The 27193-nt window shown below is 50.4% G+C and overlaps 2 protein-coding genes across 6 annotated transcripts in view; one reads left to right on the top strand and one right to left on the bottom strand.

The window, feature by feature from the left end:
* Window positions 1-328: 328 nt before the first annotated feature.
* Itpkc (inositol-trisphosphate 3-kinase C) lies at window positions 329-22908 on the bottom strand. Its single transcript, XM_028855065.2, has 7 exons — window positions 21632-22908; window positions 13907-14009; window positions 11399-11612; window positions 7563-7767; window positions 6180-6281; window positions 5505-5576; window positions 329-1683 (listed from the first exon to the last, which is right to left on the bottom strand). Exons 1-7 carry the CDS (start codon window positions 22772-22774, stop codon window positions 1480-1482), a joined length of 2043 nt encoding a protein of 680 aa, XP_028710898.1. The 5' UTR covers window positions 22775-22908; the 3' UTR covers window positions 329-1479.
* Window positions 22909-22971: 63 nt separating this feature from the next.
* The window catches only part of Coq8b (coenzyme Q8B), a 26480-nt gene continuing 22258 nt past the window's right edge, over window positions 22972-27193 (top strand). Inside the window, exons 1-3 of one of the 5 annotated variants that reach the window (XM_028855068.2) lie at window positions 22972-23175; window positions 26835-26939; window positions 27066-27185. In XM_028855068.2, the coding sequence (XP_028710901.1) occupies window positions 26838-26939; window positions 27066-27185 (222 nt within the window). In that variant the 5' untranslated portion in view covers window positions 22972-23175; window positions 26835-26837. Of the gene's footprint in view, window positions 23176-25555; window positions 25623-26377; window positions 26560-26834; window positions 26940-27065; window positions 27186-27193 lie in introns of those variants that run through there. The other 4 variants (XM_028855069.2, XM_028855066.2, XM_028855070.2 and 1 more) reach the window with 4 other exon arrangements.

Here is a 27193-nt window from a genome sequence, read left to right as displayed (position 1 = left end):
TGATAAATTGTTTTTAAATCTAAACAAAGCCAGGCGGCGGCAGTGGCACACGCCTTTAATCCCAGCAGATGGATCTCTGTGAGTTCAAGGCCAGCCTGGTCTACAGAGCGAGATCCAGGACAGGCTCCAAAGCTACACAGAGAAACCCTGTCTCGAAAAAAAAAATCTAAACAAAAAAAAATGGCATTTCTGGATCTTGAATGAGTGGTGAAGCTCCTCAGCCCGCCTCAGTCTCCTAAGGTGCTCACTACCCCGTTATCCTACCCCAGGCATGAAGGCCCAGAGTATGAGTCTCAGCTCACGTACACAAATGCCAAGAAAATATCCACAGCATTGACTATCCTGTTTATTGGGGTGCCACCACAGGCGGGAGGCACAATAAAGCCATTTCGCCTCGATTCCCTGACACCACCCCAGCTAACTACCTCATATATAAATACATATAAAGTCAGTCAGTAGAAAAGGAAGACGTGTCAGCCCTGGAAGACATTAGGGCTTAGGGAAGAGGTAGGTTCCTGTCCTCACCAAGCCCATCTGTGTGGGCCAGGAAGCCAAGGTTCTGGAGCGGTGCTAGAGCACAGGGACAGTGGTTTCTGCCCCATTCCAGAGTTCTAGAGTCTTTGGTTAGAACCAGGTAAGTCCATGGTTAGGGTCAGAAGTCCCACCCACTTGTGCTCCTGGGAAACCTGGCAGTTCCTTCAGTGTGCGGGCAGGGGCACTTCTACAGTGAAGCAAGGCAGCTCTAGTTCCCAAGGAGAAACCTCCTCCCTGCCTCGGAAACGCCTTCCGTCACTGGACTCCACTGAGACAGGAGAACCCGGGGTCAAGGGCAGGAGGAGGAAGTCCTGAGGCTGGAGCTGGTGCACCAAGGAAGGAAGATGGTCACAGTGCTGGCACAGGTGGATGTGGCTGTGGTCTGGCTCTGCAGCAGCTGCAAGAGTCCACAGAGGAACAAAGGGGTTCCTTCCAGGCCTCGGCAGAGAGGAGGGTAAGCTGTGCTGCCGCACAGGAGCATCAGAAGGTGTCCCATGTCATCACACCCTCCTCTCAGCAGTTGGATGGCCTCCAGAAGGGGCTGTCACTGCCCCAGGAGGACAAGCAGCTCCTGCAGGTCTTCACAAATGATGCCCGATCCTCTGGGGAACAGAAGTCAACCTGCTGAAGCTCTGGGCTCAGAAAGCCAGCTTAAGGAGGGGTTCTTGACTCTTCCAGCTGTGGCCCCGGTCCTCCCTTAGCTTTCCTAGCTGATCAGGATGCCCTATTCATGTTCTGCTAACTATAGCTCCATCTCTCCTGTTCCCCACATCAAAGGGAGCCCAGTGCTGCCAGGTCCCCAAAGCTCCCCAGACCACACTGGTCTGGTGATATCTTGAAGTACCTCATCTTCCATCAGCAGCCTCAGGCCTGACGACATCTTAGGGCTCCTCCAGCCAGACACATGCTATATCTTGCAAGTGAGTCTAGCAGCAGCAGATGAGATCAGCTCTGGGCCAGCCCCTGAAGGAGGCGGATCAAATTGTCCAGACCCCAGAGGTAGCCATCCTCACGGTTGCCCTCGGCCCAAGGCAGCCTGTGACTGAGCGTTTGGTGGTTAGGTAGGGCCACTGTCTTGCCGAAGTCAATCATCCAGACCTTGGCCAGGCCGGTGTGGTCATGCACAAAGAGAAGAGAACTGCCCACTACCTGCAGCAGTTAGTGAGAGAGATGCAGTTAGAGAGAGGAGCAGGCACCAGTCAATTGATTCCCCAATGAGCAGTAAAGCAGAGTGGTAGACGACAGAAACTCTGGAACAAGGCTGCCCATGTTCAAATCCTGACTCTGCTACTTCTGGGCTGTGCAGCCTTGGGCAAGCATCTTACCCTGTCTGTGGCTCTTCTTCCACATATACAAACTGAGAATAATGGTATAATACACACATAACGCATTTCAAATGGTTTCTAGAACACAACAAATACACAATATATGTTACCAATGTGTGTGTGTGTTTATTATGAGGATGGCCTAGAGCCTCCAACAAGCTAAGCAGGCGTTCACAGGCTGAGCTACAGCCCAGGCCCATTATCTTCATTTTCTACCTCTCATTCCTTGCTTGTCTGACAGGGTCTCACACAGTCCAGATGGCCTTGAATTATCTATATAGTCAAGAATACCCTTCAACTCCAGATCCTCCTGCCTCCACCTCCCTGTGCTGGCCTGAACTCCCAGCCTGACTGCGTCCTCCTCCCAGGTGCTCGAACAGTGTGAGCCTGACACTGGGCTATTTGGTGTCGTCATTTTTACACCACAGCACAAACTCAAATGGCGTCAGGTTGTGACTGGGTCAGAGGGCTCGGACTGGACAGAAGAACTGGAAAACTCCAGAATAGGGCAGTAGCTTCTTAGGCCTAGGGGACTGTGGCTGATGATGTTAGGCAAGTGGCTTCCTTCCTTTGGCCTTGGTGTCCTGTCTGTAGAATGGGGAAGTTGGTAACACTCTACCTCCTGGGACCACAGTAGCAACCTACAAGCCACAGGCCCATAAAGTGCCTCCTAGCATCTGGCTTGGTGGGGGCTGTTAGTGGCATTTTAATTCACTTGTGTGGGATTATGGATTAGACAGTCATTGCTGAACAGGTGTGCTAACACACATCCACAATCCAAGCATTTGGGAGGCAGATGCAGAAAAACAGTCACAAATCTGAGGTCAACCTAGGCTATGGGCTATGTAGTGAACTCCAGGCCTGCCAAAGCTACAGAGTAAACTTGTCTCAAAAAAAAAAAGGGGGGGGGAGTAAGCCAGTCATGGTGATGCACACCTTTAAATACAACACTCAGAAGGCAGAGGCAGGAGGCAGGTGGATGTCTATGAGCTAAGGGCAAGCCAAGGCTACAAAGTGAAACTCTGTCTCAAAACCAAATGGCCTGATGAGATGGCTCAAAACATAAAGGCATGTGCCACCAAACCTGATGACCTGAGTTCAATTCCTGGGACCCACATGGCAAGAGAGAAATGACCCCCACAGGCTGTCCTCTGACTGCCACAAGAGTACCATGGCACATACACAACCTCATCCCACATTCACATCCTCTAAATACAATTTTGAAAATTATACAATAGGGAGTTACTCTTTCCTACAAACAAACAAACAAAAAGAAATAGCAGCTGCCTTCCCATCTCCTAACTCCAGTTTTACAAGGCCCCCCTCCATGTCTTAAAGCAGGTTTCAATACCACCCTACTCCCAGACCCCAATTCCTGGACATGTAAGCAGGAGCCTGTCTGGAGCAAGATCCAGGACAGGCACCAAAACTACACAGAGAAACCCTGTCTCCCAAAGCCAAAAACCAAAAAAATCAAAACAAACAAAAAAACAAGAGCCTGTCTGGAGAACCAGATGCTGTCAGGCCTATGATTATAAGCCATAGTCTTAGCTACTTGGGAAGCTGAGGCAGGAGGATTGAAAGTATAAGACCTGGGGCTGGAGAGATGGCTCAGAGGTTAAGAGCACTGACTGCTCTTCCAGAGGTCCTGAGTTCAATTCCCTGCAACCACATGGTGGCTCACAACCATCTGTAATGAGATCTGGCGCCCTCTTCTGTATACATAATAAATAAATAAATCTTAAAAAAAAAAAAAAAAAAAAAGAAAGAAAAAAAGAAAGTACAAGACCTGTAGCCTTTACTACAGAGTGAGCTCAAGGGTAGCCTGGGCAACTTAAATCCTATCTCAAAATGAAAACCTAAAGCGGTTAACCTAGTCTACACAGTGAGTCCCAGACTAGCCAAAGATACATAGTAAGACCCTCTCAAAATAAAGATGAAAAGTTGGGGATATATCTCAGTTGGCAGAGTGTCTGCCCCCAAGCAAGTTGACACACACCCATAATCCCACACTTAGAAGGTGGAGGCAGGAGGATCAAAAGTCCAGGTCATCCTCAGCTACAGAGCAAATTCATGCCTGCCTGGGCTACATGAGACCCTGTCTCAAATAAAACAGTGGAGGGTGGGAAGCCGGAATGTAGCTCAGTGGTAGAGCACTTGCCTGGCAGACATGAGATCCTGGGTTCAAATCCCCCAGTACCAAACAGAGAGGCAGGCAGACACCAGCCAGGCCTGGATGCATGTTGCCATATGGTAAGCGTCCAGGACTGCTATGTCTCTCCAATTGTCAGGGAAACTGGAAATTCTATGTGAATTTCTATGTGATTTCTATGTGAAGTTTCATATTTCAAATGAGGCAAGACACTAGGCCAGCAAAACCAAACACAAGGAGAGGAGAGGTCTCTACTCCCACATAAAGCCTGAAGACAGTAACAGGGACAACGGGTGACATTTGACCAAAACAAACACGACGACGGTGACAGCTGGCACTCACTGACGGTTCACCATGGGCTGGGCTCTGACACATCAGCCTATTTCACCTGCATCAGGGCCACGTGGCTGCTGCTGTCACCCACACTACAGGGGCCTCCCGGGGTGGCTGCCTGGGCCTAGGAGGCTGAGGAGAAGCAGAGCTGGGATTGAGACTTGTACAGGCAAGACTTCCAGCTCAGGGCTTTCTAGAAAAAGGGGAAAGGGCTGAGAGGCCGAGGAGAGGCTTGGGGAAGAGAAGGTGCCATGGCTTCTCTGCCAAGCAGACAGCCTCAGAGACACAGGGGGACAGCAAGCACAGTGGCATACAACTATAATCCTCGCGCTGGTGAAGGCTGAGGCAAGAGAGTCAGGAGTTCTAGGCCAGTCTAGATCAACCTGGGCTACGTGAAACCCACAAAACAGAACAACCCCGTGATCTGGCAAGATGGCGCAGTCGGTAGGGCACTTGCTGAGTTTGATCTCCAGGACCCGCAAGGGGAAAACAGCTCTGTCAGGGTGTCCTCTGTCCTCCAAGTGTGCACTAGCCCCTCCACATACACACACAAACAAATAAAAACATAAAACACCTGAACGAAAAAGCCAACCCTAAGAGAGACTGGCTAGGAGAGGAAAGAAAAGGCAAGAACCACCCACCAAGGGAGGCACTTCGAGACACACCATTACAGTCACAAACTGATGCTAAGAACCCGGAGTAACGACCGTGAATGCCTCTGTATGCCCCAAAGGTTGCTTTCCAGTGACTCACAATCCTCGGCAGTCCCCTGCCCTGGTCGGAGCAAATGAAACTGTCTGGGTGGGGTAGGCTGGGTGTGGTGATGTTCCCTGTAATCCCTGCATGTGGGGGGCTGAGGTAGGAGAATTTGAGTATGAGGCCACCCTGGACTACAGGAGACTGTGTCTCAAAAACCCATGCCTCTTCCAAAGGAAAAAAAGGTATGATTGGTGTGTGCTGAGCACAGTGACCGAGAATCCCTGGTTTTGACCGCCAAGCCCTGGAGGGAGTCAAAAAGAGGGAAACTGAGGAGAGCCCAAAGTCAGACAGCAGAGCCAGCCTTATCCCCAGACCACCTGGCTTGAATCCATGTCCCACTCCCTCCCTTCGGAACCCCGAAACTGGAGCCCACATACACCTATGGCACCCAGGGCTCGCACCTCATGGGTCTTGAAGAAGGGGGAGTTCTCCAGAGCCTCGCGGAGGTCCTCCAGTCGCGCCACGTACTTTCTCTGAGTGTGAGAGGAGAGTAGCTCATTAGAACAGAGATGCAGCAAGCTCTTGGTGAGTCCCTTGAGATGAGAGTTCACCCTGTCATCCTGGACAGTCAGTCACGATGGGACAAAGGGGCCCAGGAAATGGCGGGAAGAGGGAGTACTGGCATGAAGCCAATAAGATGGTGCACACTGGAGTGAGACGGATGAAATGAATCCCCACCAATCCTCACAGCTCCCCCATGAGAGGTGGGATCAGCTTCCCTTCCCTTGAGCCGGGCTTGGTCTCGTGGTAGGACCTATTCTGCCCAACAGAATGTGGCCACGCTGTGCCTAGACACCAGGGGGCCTCACACATAACACCTGCTATCTCAGCTTCCTGTTCCCATGGTGAGAACAGACAGACAGACCCCCAAGTCCCGAACAAGGCTGTGAACCAAGGTAGTGCTAGCCGGGATCAGCGGCCAAGCCACCAGCTGCTGGCAGACTGTGAGCAAGGCTGGCCAGGGTCAGCCCAGCCCAACCTAGCCCAGCCCAAAGCAAAGGAGCATGACTCAGAAGCAACAATAAACGGTGGCTATCTTCAGTGGCCATATGTTAGGATATGAGCGTCCCACTCACCAGGATCCCAAGGTCCCCATCTACAAAGTCTTCCAACACCTTTGTCACCTGCTCCAGAGCTTGTGTCTTCTTGAAGTTGGTATTGCAGGTCCCATCGGCCTTCTGCAAAGCAAGATGTGAAGTGTCGTCACATGTGCAGCCTCACCCCCAACCATGACCCCTTCTCGGGGGAGACAGTCCACCTGTCTGTCACCCTGCTCCGTAACCTGTCCTCCCACAGCTGACAAGGCTGAGCCCACCTTGCACAGCAGGCTGTTAAGGGCCCAGGATTCGACTTCAGTAATGACTCTGCCACTGTCTATCGGAGTGGGCTTAAACGAGTCCATCTCTTTTTCAGACAGAGTCATGTGTATCTGAGGCTAACCGAAAAACTCACTACATAGCTAAGGCTGGCCTTGGACCCCTGATCCTCCCGCCTCCTTTTCCCAAGTGCACTACCTCACTCAGCTTAAACAAGGCCTATCACGTGCCTCAGCCTCAGATGCCTCACCTGTGGGTATCTACTTCCTAGAGCTGCTGGTGCGACAGTTACCTGAGATTGGGCATGTAGGACGTGGGGCCCACAAAATAAATGACCAAAAATTCTCTGTGCTGACTTCAAACTCCCGATCCCCTGCTTCCCAAGTGCTAGGATCGCCGACTGGCGCCACCACACCTGGCTCTTTTGACTTATTAACCATGTGATTAATTATTCAAACAAAGGTGGGTGGGGATCCTGAACCCAGAGTCTCCGTCATATAAGCTAGCGAAGTGCTCCATGACTGTGCTACAGCTCCAGTCTCTACTTAGTTGTCATTTGTTCAGCACCACTGCAAACTGAACCTAGGGCCTCACACATGCTCACAAGCCTTCTAACATTGAGCTACAACACGCAGGCCTCTTTTTCCTTTTTTTCCCCCCTTTTTAACTTTTTATTTTTGACACAAGGTATCTCTAAGTTGTCCAGGCTGATCCTAAACCTACTCTGTAACTGGGATTGAAGCTGCAATCCTCCTGCTTTAACCTCCTCATGGGGATGAAAGGTGTAGCTACAATATCCAGCTTTCCAAGCATATTTAATTATGAAATAAAAACTTAAAAGATCCTTCCAGCCACTGCACTCCACAATGGAGGGAAGAGGATCAGGTTTGGGAGGCCAAGGAGGCTGGGACAGAGAAAAGGCTTGGGGAAAGAGAAGCTGGTACATGAAGATGCTCCAGGAGACAGATAAAGAAACCCCACCTCTGCTAGACCCAGGGACAAGAAGTGAGGCCTTTCTCAGACCAGGCTGTCTGGACTCTGCAGACGTGGGTCTGCTTCCTTCTAGCATTGCCGGCCTCCCACGGTCCACTGTTCCAGTCCCAGAACTCTTGAGTGTCAAACTGGCTCGCTCCTGGCCCTCACCTTGATGCCTTCTATCCGGAAGCCTAGGGTGGAAGTTGAGCTCAGGGTCTCCCTCCACTGCATATATCGGGGCTTGGTCACCGCGCCCTGAGCATGCTCCTCGGGAGTGGGGGCCCCAGGGTCCACTGCCACCATCTTCTCATACATATCTTTCCGGGGCCTGGGCCGTTCTCGTGCCTTCACCAGCTCCTCTTCCAGGTAGGTCCTGAGCACACGAGATGTGACAAAGGAAACCATTAAGCACAGAGCTGGAAGGCTCACACTTCCTGGTGTGGGTGGAGGTGCAGGTCTTTGAGCCCAGCACTTGGAGGCAGAGGCTGGTGGATCTCTGTGAGTTTGAGGCCAGCCTGAGCTACATAGTGAGACTCTGTCTCAAAACAGCAGAACAAGGCTGGGCGGTGGTGGTGCACGCCTTTAGTCCCAGCACTCGGGAGGCAGAGCCAGGTGGATCTCTGTGAGTTCAAGGCCAGCCTGGGCTACAAAGCGAGTCCCAGGAAAGGCGCAAAGCTACAGAGAAACCCTGTCTCGAAAAACCAAAAAAAAAAAAAAAAAAAAAACAGCAGAACAAACAAAATCCCAGTCAACTATAGAAGTTCAAACAACAAAGCTTTTGAAAGAAAACTAGAGAGCAGTTTCGTGCTGTTATAGTAGGCAAAGATGTTTTTCAAACACAAGGCCATTAACAACAACAATACCAAAAACAACGTCTGACAAAATAGAAGTACTTCTGCTTATTGGTGCTTGGCTATCACTGATCTAAAACACTTGGGACCAGCAGCTGGACAGAGGGCTTCAGTGGTTAAGAGCACTGTGCTCTTTCAGAGGACCTGGGTTCCAGTCCCAGCAGCACACGGTGGCTCACACATGTCTGCAGCTCCAGTCCTAAGGGATCTGACACCCTCTTCTGGCCTCTTTGGGCATAAGGCACACAAATACATGTGCAGGCACAACATCTGCCCACAAAATTAAGAACAAACCTCCCAGCACCCACAAGGCAGTTTACAAGTGTCTGTAACTCCAGTTACAGAGGAGCTGATGCCCTCTTCCAGACTCCTTGGGCACTAGGTACACACATGGTACAGACATGGGTCACGCAAAACACCCCTATCCATAAAACTTAAAAAAAAAAAAAAAAAAAAAGGAAAATTTAAATAAATAAATACCTGGAACCAAAAGTACTTCTGATTTTGAAGGTTTCAGATTTTAGAATTGTTGCATGAAGCTTCCAATTTCACCGGAAGTTGGAATTTCAGGTTTTTAAAAACATGTATTTCTTTATTGGCAGAGGGAACATGCTTCTTTGGAGGTAAGGGGACAGTTTTCAGGAGCTGGTGGTTGGCCACCATGTGGGTCGTGGGGGTGGGACTCACGTTGTCAGGTGGGGCAGCACGAGCTTTTACCCAGTGAGCTGTCTGAACAGCACCAGGTTTTCTTATTTAACTTTAAGACCCTCCTGGTCTGGAAATACTGTATAGACCAGGCTAGCCTCCACTTCATAGAAATCCAACTACCTCTGCCTTCTGAGAGCTGGAATTAAAGGCAAGGCCATTTATTTTTATTTATTTTACTTTGTTATTTATGTGTGAGTCTGTGTAGATATACAGACAATATGTGCATAAAGGAGCCCTTGAAGCCAGCAGCAGGCATTAGATTCCCCTGCGGCTGGGGTTGCAAGTTGTGAGCTACAGGTACTGGGCACCCAACACAGTTCCTCTGCAAGAGCAGCCAGTGCCTGTAACCAGTGAGTCATCTCTTCAGCCCCAGCATTATTTTCAAAGAAGAAACAATGCTGATTTATCAAGAGAAAGTGAGGAAACCCCCAGACTGGGAGGGAGTCCAAGGAAAGAATAACAGAATTGCAGATGTTTTGTTATTAGAGTTGTTTGAACCTTTTTTTTTTTTTCAAAGATTTATTTTATGTATATGAGTGCTCTGTTGACTTAATGCCAGAAGAGGGCATCAGATCCCACTATAGATGGCTGTGAGCCATCATGTGGGTGCTGGGAATTGAACTCAGGACCTCTGGAAAGAGCAGTAGTGCTCTGAACCTCTGAGCCACCTCTCAGCCCCTAGAGCTGTTTAATGGTATTAATAGAGTAAAATGGTAAATGCAAGGCCATGGGTTTGGTCCTCAGTTCCAGGGAAGACAGAGTGAAACTCAAAAGTTAGAAAATATACACATTATCAGTGTGTGTGTGTGTGTGTGTGTGTGTGCGCGCGCGCGCGCGCGCGCGCGCGTGCGCGCGCAAAACAAAGGATTTATATGCAGAATATGTAAATAATTAATAAAAGGAGAGAGAGAGAATCGGGCATGAGGGTTGTGGTGGTTTGAAAGAAAATGGCCCCCAAAGGGAGTGGCACTTCTAGGAGGTGTGGCCTTGTTGGAGTGGGTGTGGCCTTGTTGAAAGAAGTGTGTCACTGTGGGGGTAGGCTTTGAGTTCTAAGCTCAAGCTACTCCCAGAGTGACAACTGACTTTCTGATCAAGATGCAGCCAGCACCATGTCTGCCGGCATGCCACCATGCTCTCATGACAGATGATGGACCGACCCTCTGACACTGTAAGTGAACCGCCACGATTAAATGTTTCCTTTGTAAGAGTTGCCGTAGTCATGGTGTCTCTTCACAGCAATAGAACCCTAACTAGGACAGTGGTGTATATTTACAATGCTAACACTTAGGAGGCAGAGGCAGGAGGATTGCCATGTCTGAGACTGCTGGGTCTACATATTGAGTTCCACACCAGCCATGGCTATACAACAGATCCTGTCTCAAATACAAAATTAAAACAAAACAAAACAACCAACAAAACTAACAAAACCTCGGGCTGCGGATGCAGCTCAGTGATATAACTAACAGGGCTTACCGACATGCACAGCCCTACATTCAACTCCTGGCACCAACATAAAATAAAAGACAGTACTGACTGAGTAACACTACAACCAAAGTGAGTCCTTAACTCTACAACTAGCCGGACGGCGGTGGCGCACGCCTTTGATCCCAGCACTCGGGAGGCAGAGGCAGTCGGATCTCTGTGAGTTCGAGGCCAGCCTGAGCTACAGAGTGAGTTCCAGGACAGCCAGGACTGTTATACAGTGACACCTTGTCTTGAAAAACAAAACAAAACAAAAAACTCTAGGAATTAAAAATCAAATAAATAACAGTCTGGCTTGGGGCTGGGAATGGGGCTCAGCTGGCAGACTACCTGCCTAGCTCACATAAAGCCCTCGGTTATCTTCACTTAAACGACGTATGGTGTCATATGTCTGTAAAACACAGCCCTTGGGACCTGAAACTCAAGGCTATCCTTGGCTGCATAGCCAGAATAAGGCCAGCCTGGGTTACAGGAGACACTCTCAAAAAGAAAAAGACAAAAGAGAAAAAAAAAAAAGCAAACACAATGAACATTATTCCATTATATATCCAGTAGTTTAAATCAATGAAACAGGTGATAGCAAGATAGAACCAAGAATACCAAGACAAAACAGTAGGCCCGCACACCTGGGACCCCCACAGCGGGCCCGCACACCTGGGACCCCCACAGCGGCCCGCACACCTGGGACCCCCACAGCGGGTCCGCACACCTGGGACCCCCACAGCGGGCCCGCACACCTGGGACCCTCACAGCGGCCCGCACACCTGGGACCCCCACAGCGGGCCTGCACACCTGGGACCCCCACAGTGGGCCTACACACCTGGGACCCCCACAGTGGGCCTGCACACCTGGAACCTTCGTACACCACTGGCAGGAATGCACACTGATGCAGGAACTTTGAATTGACTTGGCCCTATTTTCAAAAACATCCACCCTGACTGTTCCATGGCTGCCCAGTCCCACCTGCTGCCCATCTTGCAGTCCATGATAGAGGGGCCCTCAAAGTCAGCCAGGAGATCTTCCATCTGGTTGAAGGCCTGGCCATCCCGATGCACCATGCCGTAATAAGCAGGCACAAAAGGCTGCAGGGGGTCTCCCATCAGCTGTTCCAAGCTGCGCTGCTCACACTGACAGAAACGCTTCAGAATCCGACCATCCTCACCAGCCTGGAAGTTCCCTGTGGGAAGCAAGCAGACCAAGGGGAGACTGCATCAGACGGAGACCTGCCACCACTTATCCCCTTATGCATCATACCAGCCATGGCCATCTTGCCGGACACTTCCAGCAATGCCGTCTCTCCCTCCCTTTCTGTTGTGTTGTCTTGCGGTGGGGGCATGTTGTTTGTTTGTTCTGAGACAGCTGGCCTTGAACGCATAAAGATCTCGCCTGGCTCTGCCTGCCACCCAGTGCTGGGACTTAAGGCTCCCACGACCAGCTCACACCTTGCTTTAGATGGGTTTATTTCTACTCTCTGTTGTTTATACGGGGTCCTATTTACAGCACAGTACACTATTATTTATTCTGCAAGGCAAAAAATTCATTTATTTTGCCTTGAGTTTCAGGTCCCAAGGGCTGTGTTTTACAGACATATGACACCATACGTGGTTTAAGTGAAGATAACCGAGGACTTCATGCGAGCTAGGCAGGTAGTCTGCCAGCTGATCCCCATTCCCAGCCCCAAGCCAGACTGTTATTTTGCATTTTTACTTTTATTTGTGTGTGCATGTGTGTGTGTGTGTGTGTGTGTGTTCACAGAAGCCAGAAGAAGGCATCAGAACCTCTAGAGCTAGAGTTATATACAGGCAAATGCAAGCTGTCCAACATGGATGCTGGAATCCAGGACAGGCCTGGAGGAGCAATGCATGCCCTTAACCACTAAGCCATCTCGTCAGATCCTATTTCTTAATTTAAAAAATGTTTTGTGATTGCTCTGTGTGAACCTGTGTGTGATGCGATTAAGGGTGAGTGTGTGCCAAGACCATCTTGTAGAGGCAGTCCTCTCCTTCAGCATGGACTCCAGGGATTCAACTCAGGGCATCAGGCTTGCCCAGAAAACGCCTATATTCCATGAGCCACCTGGCCAGCCCCGTTTTGCAGTTCTGAATGGGTGCTGTTGACCTCAGAGGGAACTCTGTGAGATCTGGGTCGACAACATGACTCTCCACAACAGACTTGCAAATGCAAAAGCTACTTGGTCTATCTAAATTAATTCATGTTAGAAACAGTGGCTTGAGCCTATAATCCCAGAAATTAGAAAGTTCAGGCAGGAGAACTGACCCAAGTTTGAGCCTAGTTCAGGATACACAGTGAATTTAAAGCAAGCCCAGGCTTCACAGCAAGACTCCAGGTTTAAAATAAATAAATAAAACTCATAATTCTGGCATTATCTAGAGCACTTACGTGGCTAAGGTAGAATTCCAAGTTTTTCCTTTTTTTTTTTTTTTTTTTTTTTTTTTTTGCTTTTTGTTTGTTTGTTTGTTTTTAGGGCAAAGGGATAGTTTTGCTTTGCTTTGTTGACATTAATGTGTTGCTACGTAGCCCAGGCTGGCCTCCAACTTGGCAATCCCCCTGCCTCAGCCTTCCAAGTGCTGGGATTATAAAGTGTGCCAAACAAGGAGTAGTGGTGCAATCTTTTAACCCCAGCACTGGGGGCAGAGGCAGGAGGACCTGTGAGTTTGAAGTTTGCCTGGTTTACAGAGTGTGTTCCAGGCCAGTCAGGACTCCAGAGTGAGAGACCCTGTCTCAAACAAACAAGCAAATAATAATCAATGTTGCCACCACGCCTAGCTTTCAGGTTATAGTCTCCAAAGATGGTGGCAACAGTGTTTTCTGTTCCACCTAAGATATTTGCTGTGCGCTGAGACACACAAAGGCCATGTGGCTTTGGTTTGGGGGTCTACTCTGCGGGAGATACAGAAGAGTTCGGGGATTCGTTCCTGCTTCTCAGCGGCCTGCGTCCCACTCTCAACACTTTGCTTTAACTCCTCAGTTGATCCTGCAAAGGTGGTGAGATTCCTTCTGTATTAATTCAGTGGGAAACTGAATTCCAGGAAGGGGGAGCACTAAATAAGGCACAGAAACAGGATGTGAAGCAGTACCCATCCACTCCAAAGCGAAGACTCAACCAACTAACAGAATGCTAAGGAACCATGTCTACCCAGACCTAGCCAAGTGTGGCACACGCCTTTGATCCCAGCACTCAGGAGGCAGAGGCAAGTGGATCTCTGTGAATTCAAGGCCATTCTGGTCTATAGAGTGAGTTCTGGGCCAGCAAGGGCTACATAGACTCTATCTCAAAATAAATAATAAAATAATTACTAGGCCAAATGTTTCTGATAGCAGCCCCATAGCGTGGAAACTGTCACCAAGCCAATAGTAAAGGCAAGTGAAACTATACAGAGCAGTGCTCTCCCTAGCCCGAACGCTCATGCCAAGCCCTGACTGTCTGTCCACCGAATCCCCCAGTCTCACCAGCATGTCCGGAGAGCTGGACCCAGGGGTAGTGGTGCTTACGGAAGGACACCACGAAGGGCGAGTACTTCAGAGCTGTCTTCAGCTTCTTCCAGGGCTTGCTCTGTAGGGAGGGCAAGCATGAGGTATGGGTCAAGGCCAGGGAATTACTGTCCTGGGGGCTTCATGGTTCCCAAGCTTATTGGGGCTGCCAACCCCCACTTAATCCAGCCAGGGGGGAAGTCTGCCTCTATTATTACTTTCTTTGTTCTGTCTCTGTGTCTTTGTCATATGAGCAAGGATAGGCTAGGTTTGTTTGGTTACCATAGCAATCACCAAAATTCAGTATACCCTAAAACCCACAGCACAAAATGTGGAAGCCAAGCCTCTCTGCCTCTAAATAAAGGTCAGATCTGGAGCAAACCATAGAGGCAAGAGTGGAGGAATGAAGACCAGTCACAGAGAGAGGCAGATGACAAAGACGAGGAACTTTGGCTTGTCCCCCTTCTGACAGACTCTGGTCCTCTTTTTTTTTTTTTTTTTTAATTTGTTTACTTTTATTTTATTGGTATTTTGCCTGCAAATATGTCTGTGTGAGGGTGTCAGGTCCCCTGGAACTGAAGTTACAGACAATTGTGAGCTGCCATGTGGGTGCTGGGAATTGAACTCAGGACCTCTGGAGGAGCAGCCAGTGCTCTTAACCACTGAGCCATCTCTGCAGCCCCGACTGTCCTCCTGAATTGACTTGCTGTGCCAGTGAACTGTGACCGGAAGTGTTACTTCCAGGTGGAAGCTGCAGAGCCAATTCAGATGCCCCATGTTCAGCTCCATATTGGAGGCAGAGAGCTAGGCAAGCCTCGGCCACTGAAAGGGCACAGGACCCCCACCCCGCAACCACAGCTGATTCGGTGCAGTATGAGCAAAAGTAAACTTCTGCTGTTGCTCTAAGTCATTCAGATTGGGGGGCAATTTGTTACTATAGCAGATCTTTAAAAGGATATTTAGACTTATTTATATGTATGGACGTTTTGCCTAGATGTATGTATGCAAACCATATGCATGCCTGGGGCTCATGGAGGTCAGAAGAAGGCACTGATCCCCTGAAACTGGAGTTTATGGATGGTTGTGCACCGTCAGTCATGTGGGTGCTGGGAAATGAATCCAGGTCCTCTTTAAGAGCCCGGGATCTGAACCCTGAGCCATCTCGGCAGACCTTCATTGACTGACGAACAGGGAGATAAGCAAGGAGACCTCAAAAGAAATATAGAGGGGCTAGAGAGATGGCTCAGAGGTTGGATGCATACTGTTCTTACAGAGGACCTCAGTTACCCACACTAGATACCCCTGGGGTAGTTCACAACCGCCTGCAACTCCTGCTCCAGAGGATCTGACACCCTTTTCTGGCCTCCAAAGGCACTAAACTCATGTGCAACCTCCTCCCCTACACAGGTATATACATAATTAAAAAAAATAAAATAAAATCTCATGCAGAGCATGGAACACACCTTTAATTCTAGCACTTGGCAGTCAGACCTCTGTGAATTCAAGGCCAGCCTAATCTGCATAGCTTCCAGGCTCAAGATGGCCAGGGTGACACAGGGAGGCCCTGCCTCAAAAATAAATAAATAAATAAATATTAATTTATTGTGGGTTTTTTTGTTTGTTTTTGTTTTGTTTTGTTTTGTTGAGACAGGGTTTCTCTGTGTAGTTCAGGCTGTTTTGGAACTTGTTCTGTAGACCAGGCTGAGCTCAAACTCCCAGAGATCCACCTGCTTCTATGTCCTGAGTGCTGGGACTAAAGATGTGTGCCACCACCACCCAGCAAAAGTATTAATTAAAAAAAAAAACCAAAAACAAAAAAAAAACTGAAAAGCCAGGCAGGCATGTCTCTAATCCCAACACTTGGGAAGTCGAGGCCAGCCTCAACTACATAACTACGTGTACATGAGACTCAGTTTCTCTGTTTGTTTCTTTGTTTAGTTTAGGTTTTCGAGACAGGATTTGTCTGTGTAATAGTCCTGGCTGTCCTAGAACTCGCTGTGTAGACCAGGCTGGCCTCGAACTCCCAGAGATCCGCCTGCTTCTGTATCCTGAGTGCTGGGATCAGAGGTGTGTGCCACTACACCTAGCTGAGACCCTGTTTCAGGGTAACAAAAATTAGGGGCAGCAAGATGGCTGAGGGTGGAGAGGGTGGGGATTAGGGGTAAAAGTGCTTGCTGACAAACTGAAGACTTCAGTTCAATCCCCAGAACCCGAAAAAGCAAGACTACAGAAGGAAGGTAGAAAGAAAAAGACAGATGGAAGGAAAGGGAAAGAGCTGGGGGCGGAGGGAGAGGTAGAGAGAGGGAGGGCAACAGAAAACCAGAGAAGGGGCGGGGTGCAGCCCAGCAAAGGTGTGAAGACACAGCCACACGGGGCTCCGGACCTGACCCAGCCCTGCTCAGAAAGAAACAAATCCACAGCAGGACCCAAGCAACCGCATCACGCCGCTTCATGTCTGACTGAGGCGTGTGTTCGTGCCTGCACACACACACACACTTACCCCAGGCACACGGTGGCCCTTAGCGTGAACTGGGAGCGTAGGTCACCTGCAGGGAAGGAAGCTGTGTGCTCACCCTGCATCGCCCCCAGGGTCAAGGGCATGTTTTCTCCCAGCTCTCCAGCAGACAGCAAACTGGAGGGAGCCAGGTGCTGAGCAGGGCGTCAGGGTGGTGGACAGCATGGGATCCAGGAAGGACTGTTTTCTCCCATGGGGAGGAGATGATTAATCAAGGTTCCTGTTTACTAAGCACCTGGAACATTCCAGGCACCATGACAAAGACTCTGTGTGCCATACCCTATTTAATCCTAAAAACAGCCCCGGGAAGATTGTTGTCTGTGTCACAGGGGAGGAAACAGACTCAGAGGTGGATCCACGGGCCTACACCAGGCACAGTGCTGGGTTTCTGGTTCTACTCCGACCCCATTGTCCTGGAGCTCAGCCACTGCATTCCAGCCGGACTGAAGCTTATGGAGGAGGGGGCTGCTGGGCTACCAGTGTGTCTCTAGCACCTGGTGTGACACAGCAGGTGTTTCGAAAACACTGCTTGGAATAAAGGTTACTAGACGCTGTCTTTTATTATCATAAACATGTAGTATTATCCCCTCTCTTTCTCTTGTTCACCAGTACTGCAGATGACATCCTAGACCTCCTACATGCTAGACAAGCTCACCACAAGTGCTTTACTACAGAGCCACACCCCCAGCCCCTCACTGGGGGATTCTAGGCAGGGGCTCTACCACTGAGTCACACCCCCAGGCCTTTCTCTTTTAAGTATATCTTAATCAGGGCTTTCTGGAAATAGTTTATCATGGTCTCAGCTTGCACGTCCCCCTCCTCCAGGAAGCCCTCTCTGACACCCTAGATGTGACCAACTGTATACTAGAGACTCCCACAATCCCCTAAGCTTCTCTCATTCATCCCTGACCACACAAGCTACTACTAGTGTCTGGAGACCCATCTGTGTCTTGAGGGAGGCAACTCTCTGTGAGTTCAAGGTTTTAACTCTGGTCTATGTGGAGTTCCAGGCCAGACAGGACGACATGGTGAGACCCTGTGTTAAACCTGAGAGTCATGAGGATAATGTTTTAGTCTCACATTTGTCTCAAAAGATTAAAAAGAAAGAGCCCTGTCTTGATCCCCAGTATCCCCAGCAGTACAGGCGCATTATCTATTCAGAACAGGATGGGGAAAAGGAAGGAAAGGCCAGTTAGGATTTGGAGTTCAAGGTCACTTTCGGCTACATAGTAGAGTTCAAGGTCAGCCTGAGCTATGAGATTTTCTTTTAAAAACAAACAAGGGGGGGTGACATAGCTGGGCCACCATGGTCAGATGTGATTTCAAAACTAAGAGAAGGAGGCAGGGGCTGTCAGCAGCGAGACAGCACGTGCAGGCAGGAAAGCGGTCATGGGGGACCCCGTACACCCAGGCTTAGCAGCAGGACAGTTAGGACAGCAGAGGGTAGCCACCTGAAGACTGGAGGCTCTGACACAGCCTGGAGTTCCCGAGGGCTTTGGGAAGGCAGAGGAAGTGTCTTGGTGAGTGTGGCAACCGAGGAAGCTTCTGGAAAGATGAAGAATTTGAGACAAAGAGGCCTTAGGAAGAAGGCAAGATGGAGACAGATGCATAGGCCAAAGGGGCTGACGTGGAAACTTCGACACTCAGCCAGAAATAAGTCCAAAATCGTGGTTTTTGACTTGACTTAGACAATACAAAGCACAAGATGCCTTTCTGTGCCTCAGTTTCCCCACCTAAAACAAAGATGAGAAGAACGATCATCTCTCAGTACTTCTGGGACTCAGAGGACAAACCTGAAAGTTTCAGGCCATCCTGGGCTACATAGTGAGACCCAATGTCAAACTAAATAGAAGAGAAGGAAGGGACTAAAAAGAGGGAGGGAGGGAGGGACAGGCAAGGAAGCGCTGTGCACAGGCTTGTAACCTCAGCTACTTGGGAGGCTGACCAAGGTAGGAGGATGGTAAGTTCAAGCCTGCCAGGGATACACACCAAGTTCAAGCCCTGGTAACATGGGAAACCTTGCCTCAAAGTAAATACTGAAAAAGAGGGCTGAGAATGTAGCTCAGTGGTAGCCTGCCTAGCATTCACAAGGCCCTAGGTTCATTCAATTCCTCAGGTTCAATCACACACACACAGAAGCAGGGCCAGTGAGATGCTCAGCAGATAAATGTACTTGCTGCCACGCCAGACAGCCTGAGTTTGATCCCTGGATCCCACACAGCAAGAGGAGAAACAACTTCCCCAAGTTGTCCCGTGACCTTCACGTGCACGCTGCAGCATGTGCACATCCACACACTAAACAGAATCAATAAATACAGGGAACAAAACAGCAAAGCAAAGAGGTATAAAGCACCTCAAGCAGGGCATGGTAAAGCACGGCTGTAATCCAAGCACTCAAGAGGCTGAGGCAAGAGCATCGCCTTAAGTTCAAAACCAGCCGGGGCTATAGCTGCATGGTGAGTTCCAGGCTAGCCTGCACTGCACAGTGAGTTCCAGGCTAGCCTGTACTACTCAACAAGACTACGTGGCAAGTCTCAAAGACAGACAGAGAGAGGGGATAGAGGGAAGGGATGGAGGGGAGGGAAAGGAGGCGGACATCTAGACAGGCATTTGCAGTTTCTAGTATATGAGAAGGGTTTGAATATATGTAGGCAGCTCAGGCACATTTCAAACTTAGGTTAATCTTTTCCTTCAGCCTCCCAAATGCTGAGATTACAGGTGTAAGGCACAGCACCAAGCCTAGGGGCTAAATCTTTGTTTGTTTATAGATAGGGTCTCACTATGTCACCACTCTGGCTGGCCTGGAATCACTATGTGGACCCGACAGACCTGCCTCTGCCCATGGGATTAAAGGCGTGCACCACCACATGGCTTCCAGGTGGTCAAACCTTAAGTGTGTGACCTCCTTGGATGAGTGATTTCATCTCCTGTGCCTCAGTTTCTTCATCTATAAAAAGGAGTAACAATAGTATGTGTGTCATAGGGCTGCCGTGAGGCGTAATGAACTAGCGGAGCGTGACGTGAGCGTGACAGTTGCAGCCATCCATGTTGCTGTTGTTATTAGTCAGTCACCCAGTTCCAGCTCAGCTGTACGGAGATGTCAAGGAGCTGAGAGGGTAGACACAGAGAAGAGCCATGGCAGAAAGCCCTGGGGGCTTGGCTCTTTTGTGTGGGCATTAGCACGTCTAGGCAGGTCTGGTTCTCACAGCTGGGGCCACATGTGTGAACATGTCCCTGAGGGAGGTACACTAGCTAAAGGGGGATCAAGGTAGATTCCAAGGGCCCAAGCCCAGGAGGAGGACTCCACAGACAAGCTGGCGAGCAGATGGACTCTGAACTCCACCTGAGGCTCTTTTCCACACCTGTGTCTGCTCTGCTGACTCCCTCCCTGAACCTGCCCTGCTTGCTCCTCTGATTCATCAGGAGAGAGCCACACCCACGCTGGGGGTGAAGGTAGAGTAAATAAGAGTCGAAAGGGCCCCCCCCCCCCGGGGAGCAGAGGACTATGGGGAGACTAGGTGGGTACCTGGCCTGGCTGAGGATCCCTGAGCATTTTGCCCTTTGAACATCTAATGAAAAGCCAGAGATAGCCAGCATGGTGCTCATGCATGTAATTCCAGCACTTTGAAGGACTGAGGTAACAAGATCCTTATCACAAGTTCAAGGCCAGCCTGGTAGGTACCTGGCCTGGCTGAGGATCCATGAGCATTTTGCCCTTTGAACTTTTTTTTTAAAGATTGTATTTTTAATTATGTGTATGTGGGTGTGGGCAGGCATATGTGAGTGCTGGTACCTACAGAGTCAGAGGCATTGGATCCCCTGGAAATGGAGTTATAGGCAGTTGTGAGCCACCCCACCGTGCTGGAAATTGAGCTCTGGAGTCTTCTGCAAGGGCAGTTTGTGCTTTGTATTGTTTTGTTTTACAAGACAGGTTTTCTCTGTGTAGCTTTGCGCCTTTCCTGGAACTCACTCTGTAGACCAGGCTGGTCTCGAACTCACAGAGATCCGCCTGGCTCTGCCTCCCGAGTGCTGGGATTAAAGGTGTGCACCACCACCGCCCGGCCCAGTATGTGCTGAGCCATCTCTGCAGCCCCCTTAAATAGTTAATGAAAGCTAGAACAGATGGGCTTGTTGGCTCATCCCGGCCTTTGGGTAGCTCAAGGTAGCAAAACCGTCCTAAGTTCAAGGCTAACCTAGATATATGTTGGATACCTGGCTATTCCTGACTATTGGCCCTTTGACCATCTAATGAAAGCTGGAGAAAGCTGACATGCCTATAAGCCCAGCCTTGAAAAGGCTGATGGGGGACTGGGGAGATGGCTCAAAATATTGTGCTCCTGCAGAGGGCTGGGGTTCGATTCCCAGCACTGACACAATGGCTCATAACCATCTGTAACTCCAGTTCCCAGGGCTCTAACCCCACCCCACATGACCTTCCAGGCAGCACATGCATGCACACAGTACACATACATACATGCAGAAGAAACACTCATACACATAAAATAAACAAATTCAAATAAAAGTTTTAAAAAAGGCTTAAGGCATCAGGATGGCCACGAGTTCAAGGCCAGCCTTGCTTCACAGTGAATATAGTCTACACAGCAAACTCTATCTCAATGGGGGGGGGGGACACACAGCACTATGGAACTTGTCAGTAATCCCAGCACTTAGGGCAGCAGAGGCTGGATAATCAAGAGTTCAAAGCCAGCCTCAGTTACATAGGAAGTTTGAGGTTGAGGTTACAGAAGAGTGTCTAAAGAGGAAAAAAGTAAAAAAGAAAAAAAAAAAGGACAAATAGGCCATGGGTTCAATCAAGACATCTGAGAATGAGCGTGTGCATTCCTTCTACCTTATTGGTGTTCTCAGACCCCTCCAGAGGACTCAACAGAAGTCACAGACCTTTCACGTAAAATTATGTGTCCACACAGACTTACACAACGGTACAATGTCAGATGTTCCTAGGCAAGATGGAGTCAGTCATTAATCTTCCCCTGCAGACCGGCCGCCCCCCAGAACAAGTGACCAAAGCAGAAAGACAGAAAGGAAAGGGGAGAGGGTTAGTAACCTGGCTGTCAGAGGGAGGTGGTCTGCGATGGAAGCGATATCTAGAGAACACTTTCTAAGCCAAGGCAGAACGGACCGGAGGATAAGAGATTTGGGGTGGAGGGCATGCTCTGGGTCCTACTCACTCCAGATCTGTCCTCCGGATCGCTGGTACCTCCGCCCCCAGCTACCAAGTCATCCTCAGATTCATCAAAAGAGGAGGCAGAGGAGAAGCCGCCTGTGCCCCCCTCGATCCGGGATGGGGGTCCCACCGGTTGGGCCTCAGGCTCAGGAGTCTCAGGGGTGATGATGAGGCGGGGTACAGGACACAGAGAGTTGCACCCCAGGTGGGAGCACAGGTTAGTCACCAACTCCCCAGGCTCTGGTTCCTCTAATGGATCATCTCCATTGGACTCGCCCAAAACGCTGTCAGCCCAGGGACCATCAATGCCAGGTTGAATCCAGGCACCGTCAGTGTCTTGTGTTGAAAAACCATTACTTCCAGGCTGTTTCCAGGCTGTCTGAGCACTCTGCCGTATGAGGGAGCCATGAGTTTGGGAGTCTGTCCCGGAGCCGTCGGTGTCATGTGGCGTCCTGGAACCATCCGCGGATGATTCTTTGCAGGGGCCATCAGCCCTTGGTTCTGGTGAGGGGCAGACTCCGTCTGGGTGAGTTTGGAGTTTGGACGTGCTGTGGTGGGTCCGGAGGTGATCAACCCAGGGCTTGTCCCTCTCTGGCAGAGTCTGCCACATCTCGAGTCTTTCCAGTCCGGTCCAGGACTCATCAAGCCCTGGTTGGATACAGAGGCTGGCTCTCTTTGGCTGAGACTGGAGGTCGGATTTATGAGGATCAGTTCGTCGAAAGCCATCTGTCCAGGAACCGGCCATCTCCATCTCTACCCCGGGGCTGTTCCTTTCTGGATGTGTCTGGAGGTTGGACCCGTCTAGCTCCTGATTTTGGCTGGGCTTCTCCGGCTCTGCTCCTAGGCCAGCTGCTTCGCACACCGCGTGCCGGTCTCCACAAGATTCTGCCTGTGGATCATCCGGACACCTCACAGGCCCGAGGTCGGTTCTCTCCACCTCAGAGTGCAGGCTGGACCCCTCAGTCCAGGCCTGAGGCCCGCCCCTCTCGGACCGTCCCGTCGGGCCACCCGCTCCCGGCCCAGGTCGCTGCAGTCCCGGCTGTCGCCGCCGCCCACCTCGCAGCGCCTCCAGCCCCATGCGGGCCCCGGCGGGCAGTGCTCCGGCCTCCGCCTCGCTCAGGCTCCCCCGGCACGGGCAGCGCCTCATGCCCGCTCCCTCGGCTCGGGCTTCGGCCCGTCCGGCCCCACCTTCCCCTTTAAATCCTACGAGGGGTGTGGCTGGGGCGCCCCAACTCGTGGGTTCCGGCCCGCGGAGCTCCAGGCCGCCCGGACACGCAGGGGTTAACCGATACTCCCACCTCCCAGGGAAAGCCCAAAACACCGCCCCACCGGATGTGACGCACGTGGGGCGGAACCTCGGCTGGCCCCGCGGGTCTCCCTGGGAAGGAGCTGTGTGCGCCTGGTGCTGGTCTGGGTCTAAGTCGCGCGTGGACCCTTTTCCCTACAGCACATCAGCCTTACTCCAACCCACGCACAAGTTCAGCCACGCATTCATTCAACATTCAGGGACAAGATGGACTTTCCAAAGACCTAAGAGACCCCACGGGCGTAAGTTTGAGTGCCTCCGCAGTCATTTCCCAGCCATTACCTTGAGCGAGTGTCTTTACCTGCTTCTGCTAAATTTCCCGTAAGAAACCTTATGTCTAGATGGGCACGGTGGTACAAGCCTGTAATCCCAGCACTTGGGAGGTGGACGCAGGAGGTTCAGGGGTTCAAGGTCATCTCTAGCTACGTAGTCAGTCCCAAGTCTGGACTACAAGAGACCTGTCAAAACACACACACACACACACACACACACACACACACACACACACACACACGAGGGGACTGAGATAACTCAGCAGGTCCATCGAGCCTGATGACCTGAGTTCTATCCCACGACCACATGGAGATTTATGCTCCCACCACACAGCACAAATAAATGTTCCGGGTTTTTGTTTTTAGAGAATTCCGGGGCTGGAGAGATGGCTCAGCAGTTAAGAGCACTATTTGCCCCTGTAGAGGATTGGAGTTTGTTTTCCAGCACCCTCTATGGGGGCTGGCAGTCATCTGTAACTACAACTCCCGAGGATTGGATACCTTCTTCTGGCTGCCTGAGGGCATACACAGGGTACAAAGACATATATGCAGGCAAAAACACTCATACACATAAAATAAAAATAAGCCAGTGGGTGATGGTCCATGCCTTTGATCCCAGCACACGGGAGGTAGAGGCAGACCTGGTCTACAGACTGAGTTCCAGGACAGCCAGGGCTACACAGAGAAACCATGTCTCAAAAAATAAAGGAACATAAAATAAAATAAGAATAAATCTTTTTAGTCTTGGCCTGATAGCTCACATCCAGTACTCAGGAGGCAGAGGTAGACAGAACTCTGAGTTTATGCCAGTTCCAGGGCAGCCAGAGCTACATATAAAAACACTGTTTCAAAAATTAATAATGATAAATAGGTAAATCCTCTTTTTTTCTTTTTTTTAAGGAATTCTGAGGGCTGGAGAGTTGGCTCAGAGGTTAAGAGCCCTGGCTGCTCTTCCAGAGGACCCTGGTTCAATTCCCAGCAACCACATGGCAGATTACAACTGTCTGTAACTCCAGTTCCAGAGGATCTGATGTACACAGATATACACATATGCATACTTTAAAATAAAATAAATCTTAAGGAATTCCAATGTTTAAAACAAGAAAGAAATCTCATGTCCAAACCATGAGTGATGGCACACTCCTATAATAGCAGCATTCTGGAGGCAGACACAAGGTGTTCACTAGCTCAACACCAACCTGAGCTACATGGTGAGAGCCTATCTCAGAAAAGCAGAGGCTGGGGATTTACCTTTGTGGCAGAGCATATGTACAGGATTTTTAAATAACTAAATAAAGATGATCTCATGTCCTGAGGACTTACGTACCAGGAGGTGACACTAGGTCACTACCTCTGTCAATCACTTGACAGTAAGGGATGCCGCAGTACAAGGTTGGTCTGTTACTTAGTTTTACTTTTGTGTATGTGTGTGTCTGTGTAGGTGCCTTTGGGGGCCAGAAGCGGGTGTCAGATCTGGAGCTGGGGTTACAGATGGTTGTAAGCTTCCCAGGGTGGACTCTGGAAACTGAACTCAGATCCTCTGGAAAAAAAGCAAGTGGTCTTAACTGCTGAGCCATCTCTCCAGCCCTGCCCACCCCCTTCCTTTTGATGCTGGGGATCACACATGCTCTATCACTGACATACACCTCCAGCTCCATTTCTTCTTTCATTTATTTTGAGATAGGATCTCATGTAGCTCAGGCTAGTCTCAAACTCCAGGATGACCTTAAATTCTTGATCTTCCTGCCACTATCTTTCAAATGCTGGGATTACAGACATGCACCACCATGGATGGCTCTGTGGTCCCAGTTCACGAGGGAGAACTTTGAGACTTCTGCCCTTCCCTAGCCTTTGTTTGTAATGTGTGCTATGAACTCGGGTATATGAAGTGTGTGGTACAAGTCCATAGTGAGTCATGGCCCTGTAGGATTATTGTCTGAGGTGATTTTTCAGCCTATCCCTTATGGTGAGCTGTCTGCAGCTCCCGAGTCAGACCCTCGCCTTTGGAGGAGGACAGGAGGTGCTTTCAGTCTTGAAATTGAGTCACCCATGTGAGGGACGTTGAGCACAGGCCCAAGGCTCCGGGATGAGTCATCTCGTCACAGGCTAATGAGAAGTCAGAGACGGGAACCCACCTCATACATTATACAAATTTGAGAACATGCAGTCCAGAGGCGGAGGAGGGCTCTTCTGAGGTCACAAAGCAAAGGGACAGACACAGGGAGCCCTAATTCCCGACAAAGAGGGTGGGGCTAGACAGAGAGGAAGGTGCAGTTAGGAACCCATCTGCAGTTTTCCCTCTCTTCCGTGGTGGGAAAGATGTCCCAACCACCAGCTGTTTCTATTCAAGACAAGAAGAATGAGTCAATTTTCCTCCATGCCAAGGCTCCTGACTCAGCACTGGGAATCTTGACTGAGTATGTTCTGGGAAATGTCAATCCTTCAGGAGACCGAGGGCCCCCACTGAGGCCATCTCCTGAGTGGGTGGGGAGTAGAGAGTAGGGTCCACAAGGGAACACAGGCACGGTATGCAGCCAAGGGGAGTTAAGTTGAAGGCCTGAGCGGGAAAACAGTTCATAAGCAAGGCAGTGGATTTAAAAGTGCAAGGAAGGAGGCTGAGTGCCAGGATGTGGGTGTTGGTGCAGACTGGAGAGGCTCTCTGTGCAAGGAAAATGTTTGGAAGACTGTGTTCAGATTGCTGAGGGCGTGGCTCAGTGCTGTGGGATGGTGAACCTCAGTCTACAGCTCAGTGGTCGAGAAGCTTGCTTGGCATGCACGTGCACCAGGATTTGTACATCCACTGGCGGGGGGGGGGTTGGGGGGTAGATCTAAACACATAGGATAGCTTTTGAGCTCGTCAGAAGGAAATGTAGCTGGATGTTAATAGTGCAGACGTGCAATTTCAGGAGGTGGGAAGTGGAGACAAGATCGGGAATTCAAGGGCATCCATCATTGGCTACGAGAGGGAAGAGGTTGAAAGAGAAAAAAATGGGGAGAGAAGGGGAGGATGCTTCCTATGCTTTCAAGAAAGCCCATGGGTCTATCTGGTGCTCACGTGCCTACCGGCTGACCTTGAAGACCCACTGAGCCAATGCCTAGGTCCCACCCCATTGCCACGCCTCCTCACTCAGCAGGGTGTATTTTGTACATGTCAGCAAGCTGCTGCGCTACCATTGGCTGGCTGGTCAGAGGGGGACGGGCGTGCAGATGTTCCCGGAAGCTCAAGAGGCCCGGCATGTGCTACACTGGGAGCCTGAGCCTGGTGGACTGGGTGCTTAGCAACGGGGGAGGTGCCCCGTAACAGGGTGTTTTGGGGGGAACAGGGGAGGAATTGTGGATACTTAGGAGCCCAGGGTAAGGCGGTGCCTAGCAACAAGAGGAGCTCTGAGAAGTAGAGAGTAGTCCTGGAGGATCTGTGGGTGTCTAGCAACGGGGAGAACCCTAGCAACGGCGAGGCGTATGGTGCGGGAGGGGGGGTTGGGGAGGCGCTTAGGAAAAACCCGAGTTCTTAGCGATGTGGGGGGTTAACTAGGAGAAACTTGGAAATCAATTAACGGGGAGAAGGGGTATAAAGAACGGGGCGAAACGGAGGCCCAGTCCTGTAACCCTTACTCCTTACTATCTCTTAGGCAATGCGGCTGGAGCTAGGGGCCGTGCTGCGCGGGACCCGTGGACTGCTGGGCAGCACTGTTCATTGGCCCTGGGGGGCCCTGGGGCTTAGGCCCCACTGGTGGGTAAGAGGCTGAGGAAGGGGCCCCCAAGGAAAAGAGTCTGAGGGAAGCTTGAGAGGGTAAAATGATAGAGAGGTATCCAAAAAGGAGGGCTAGCTCTCCACTCTACTAAAATCCACTTCTCTGCAGGGACCATGTAGGGGTTGTCGGGCCCAAAATGTTCATCAAGACCAGCCTGGAAGAGGCCTAAGCGAGGAGGACATTCGCAGGGCACGAGAGGCCCGCCTCAGGAAGGCACCCCGGCCCCAGGTATCATT

Source organism: Peromyscus leucopus, chromosome 1 (assembly GCF_004664715.2).
Source record: "Peromyscus leucopus breed LL Stock chromosome 1, UCI_PerLeu_2.1, whole genome shotgun sequence".
In the NCBI taxonomy this organism is placed as follows: Eukaryota; Metazoa; Chordata; class Mammalia; order Rodentia; family Cricetidae; genus Peromyscus; species Peromyscus leucopus.
The sequence above is the reverse complement of the archived record's forward strand: the minus strand, read 5'-3'. Positions and strand labels throughout refer to the sequence as shown.

Bases quoted from the DNA above. Each gene is read 5' to 3' on its own strand.
- Itpkc (XM_028855065.2), bottom strand. From the start codon at position 22,774: ATGAGGCGCTGCCCGTGCCGGGGGAGCCTGAGCGAGGCGGAGGCCGGA. The intron at 11,613-13,906 runs GTGAGACTGGGG...TGCTTCCCACAG, and splicing joins CCAGCTCTCCGGACATGCTG to GGAACTTCCAGGCTGGTGAG. The intron at 7,768-11,398 runs GTGGGACTGGGC...TCGTGTGCTCAG, and splicing joins GACTGCAAGATGGGCAGCAG to GACCTACCTGGAAGAGGAGC.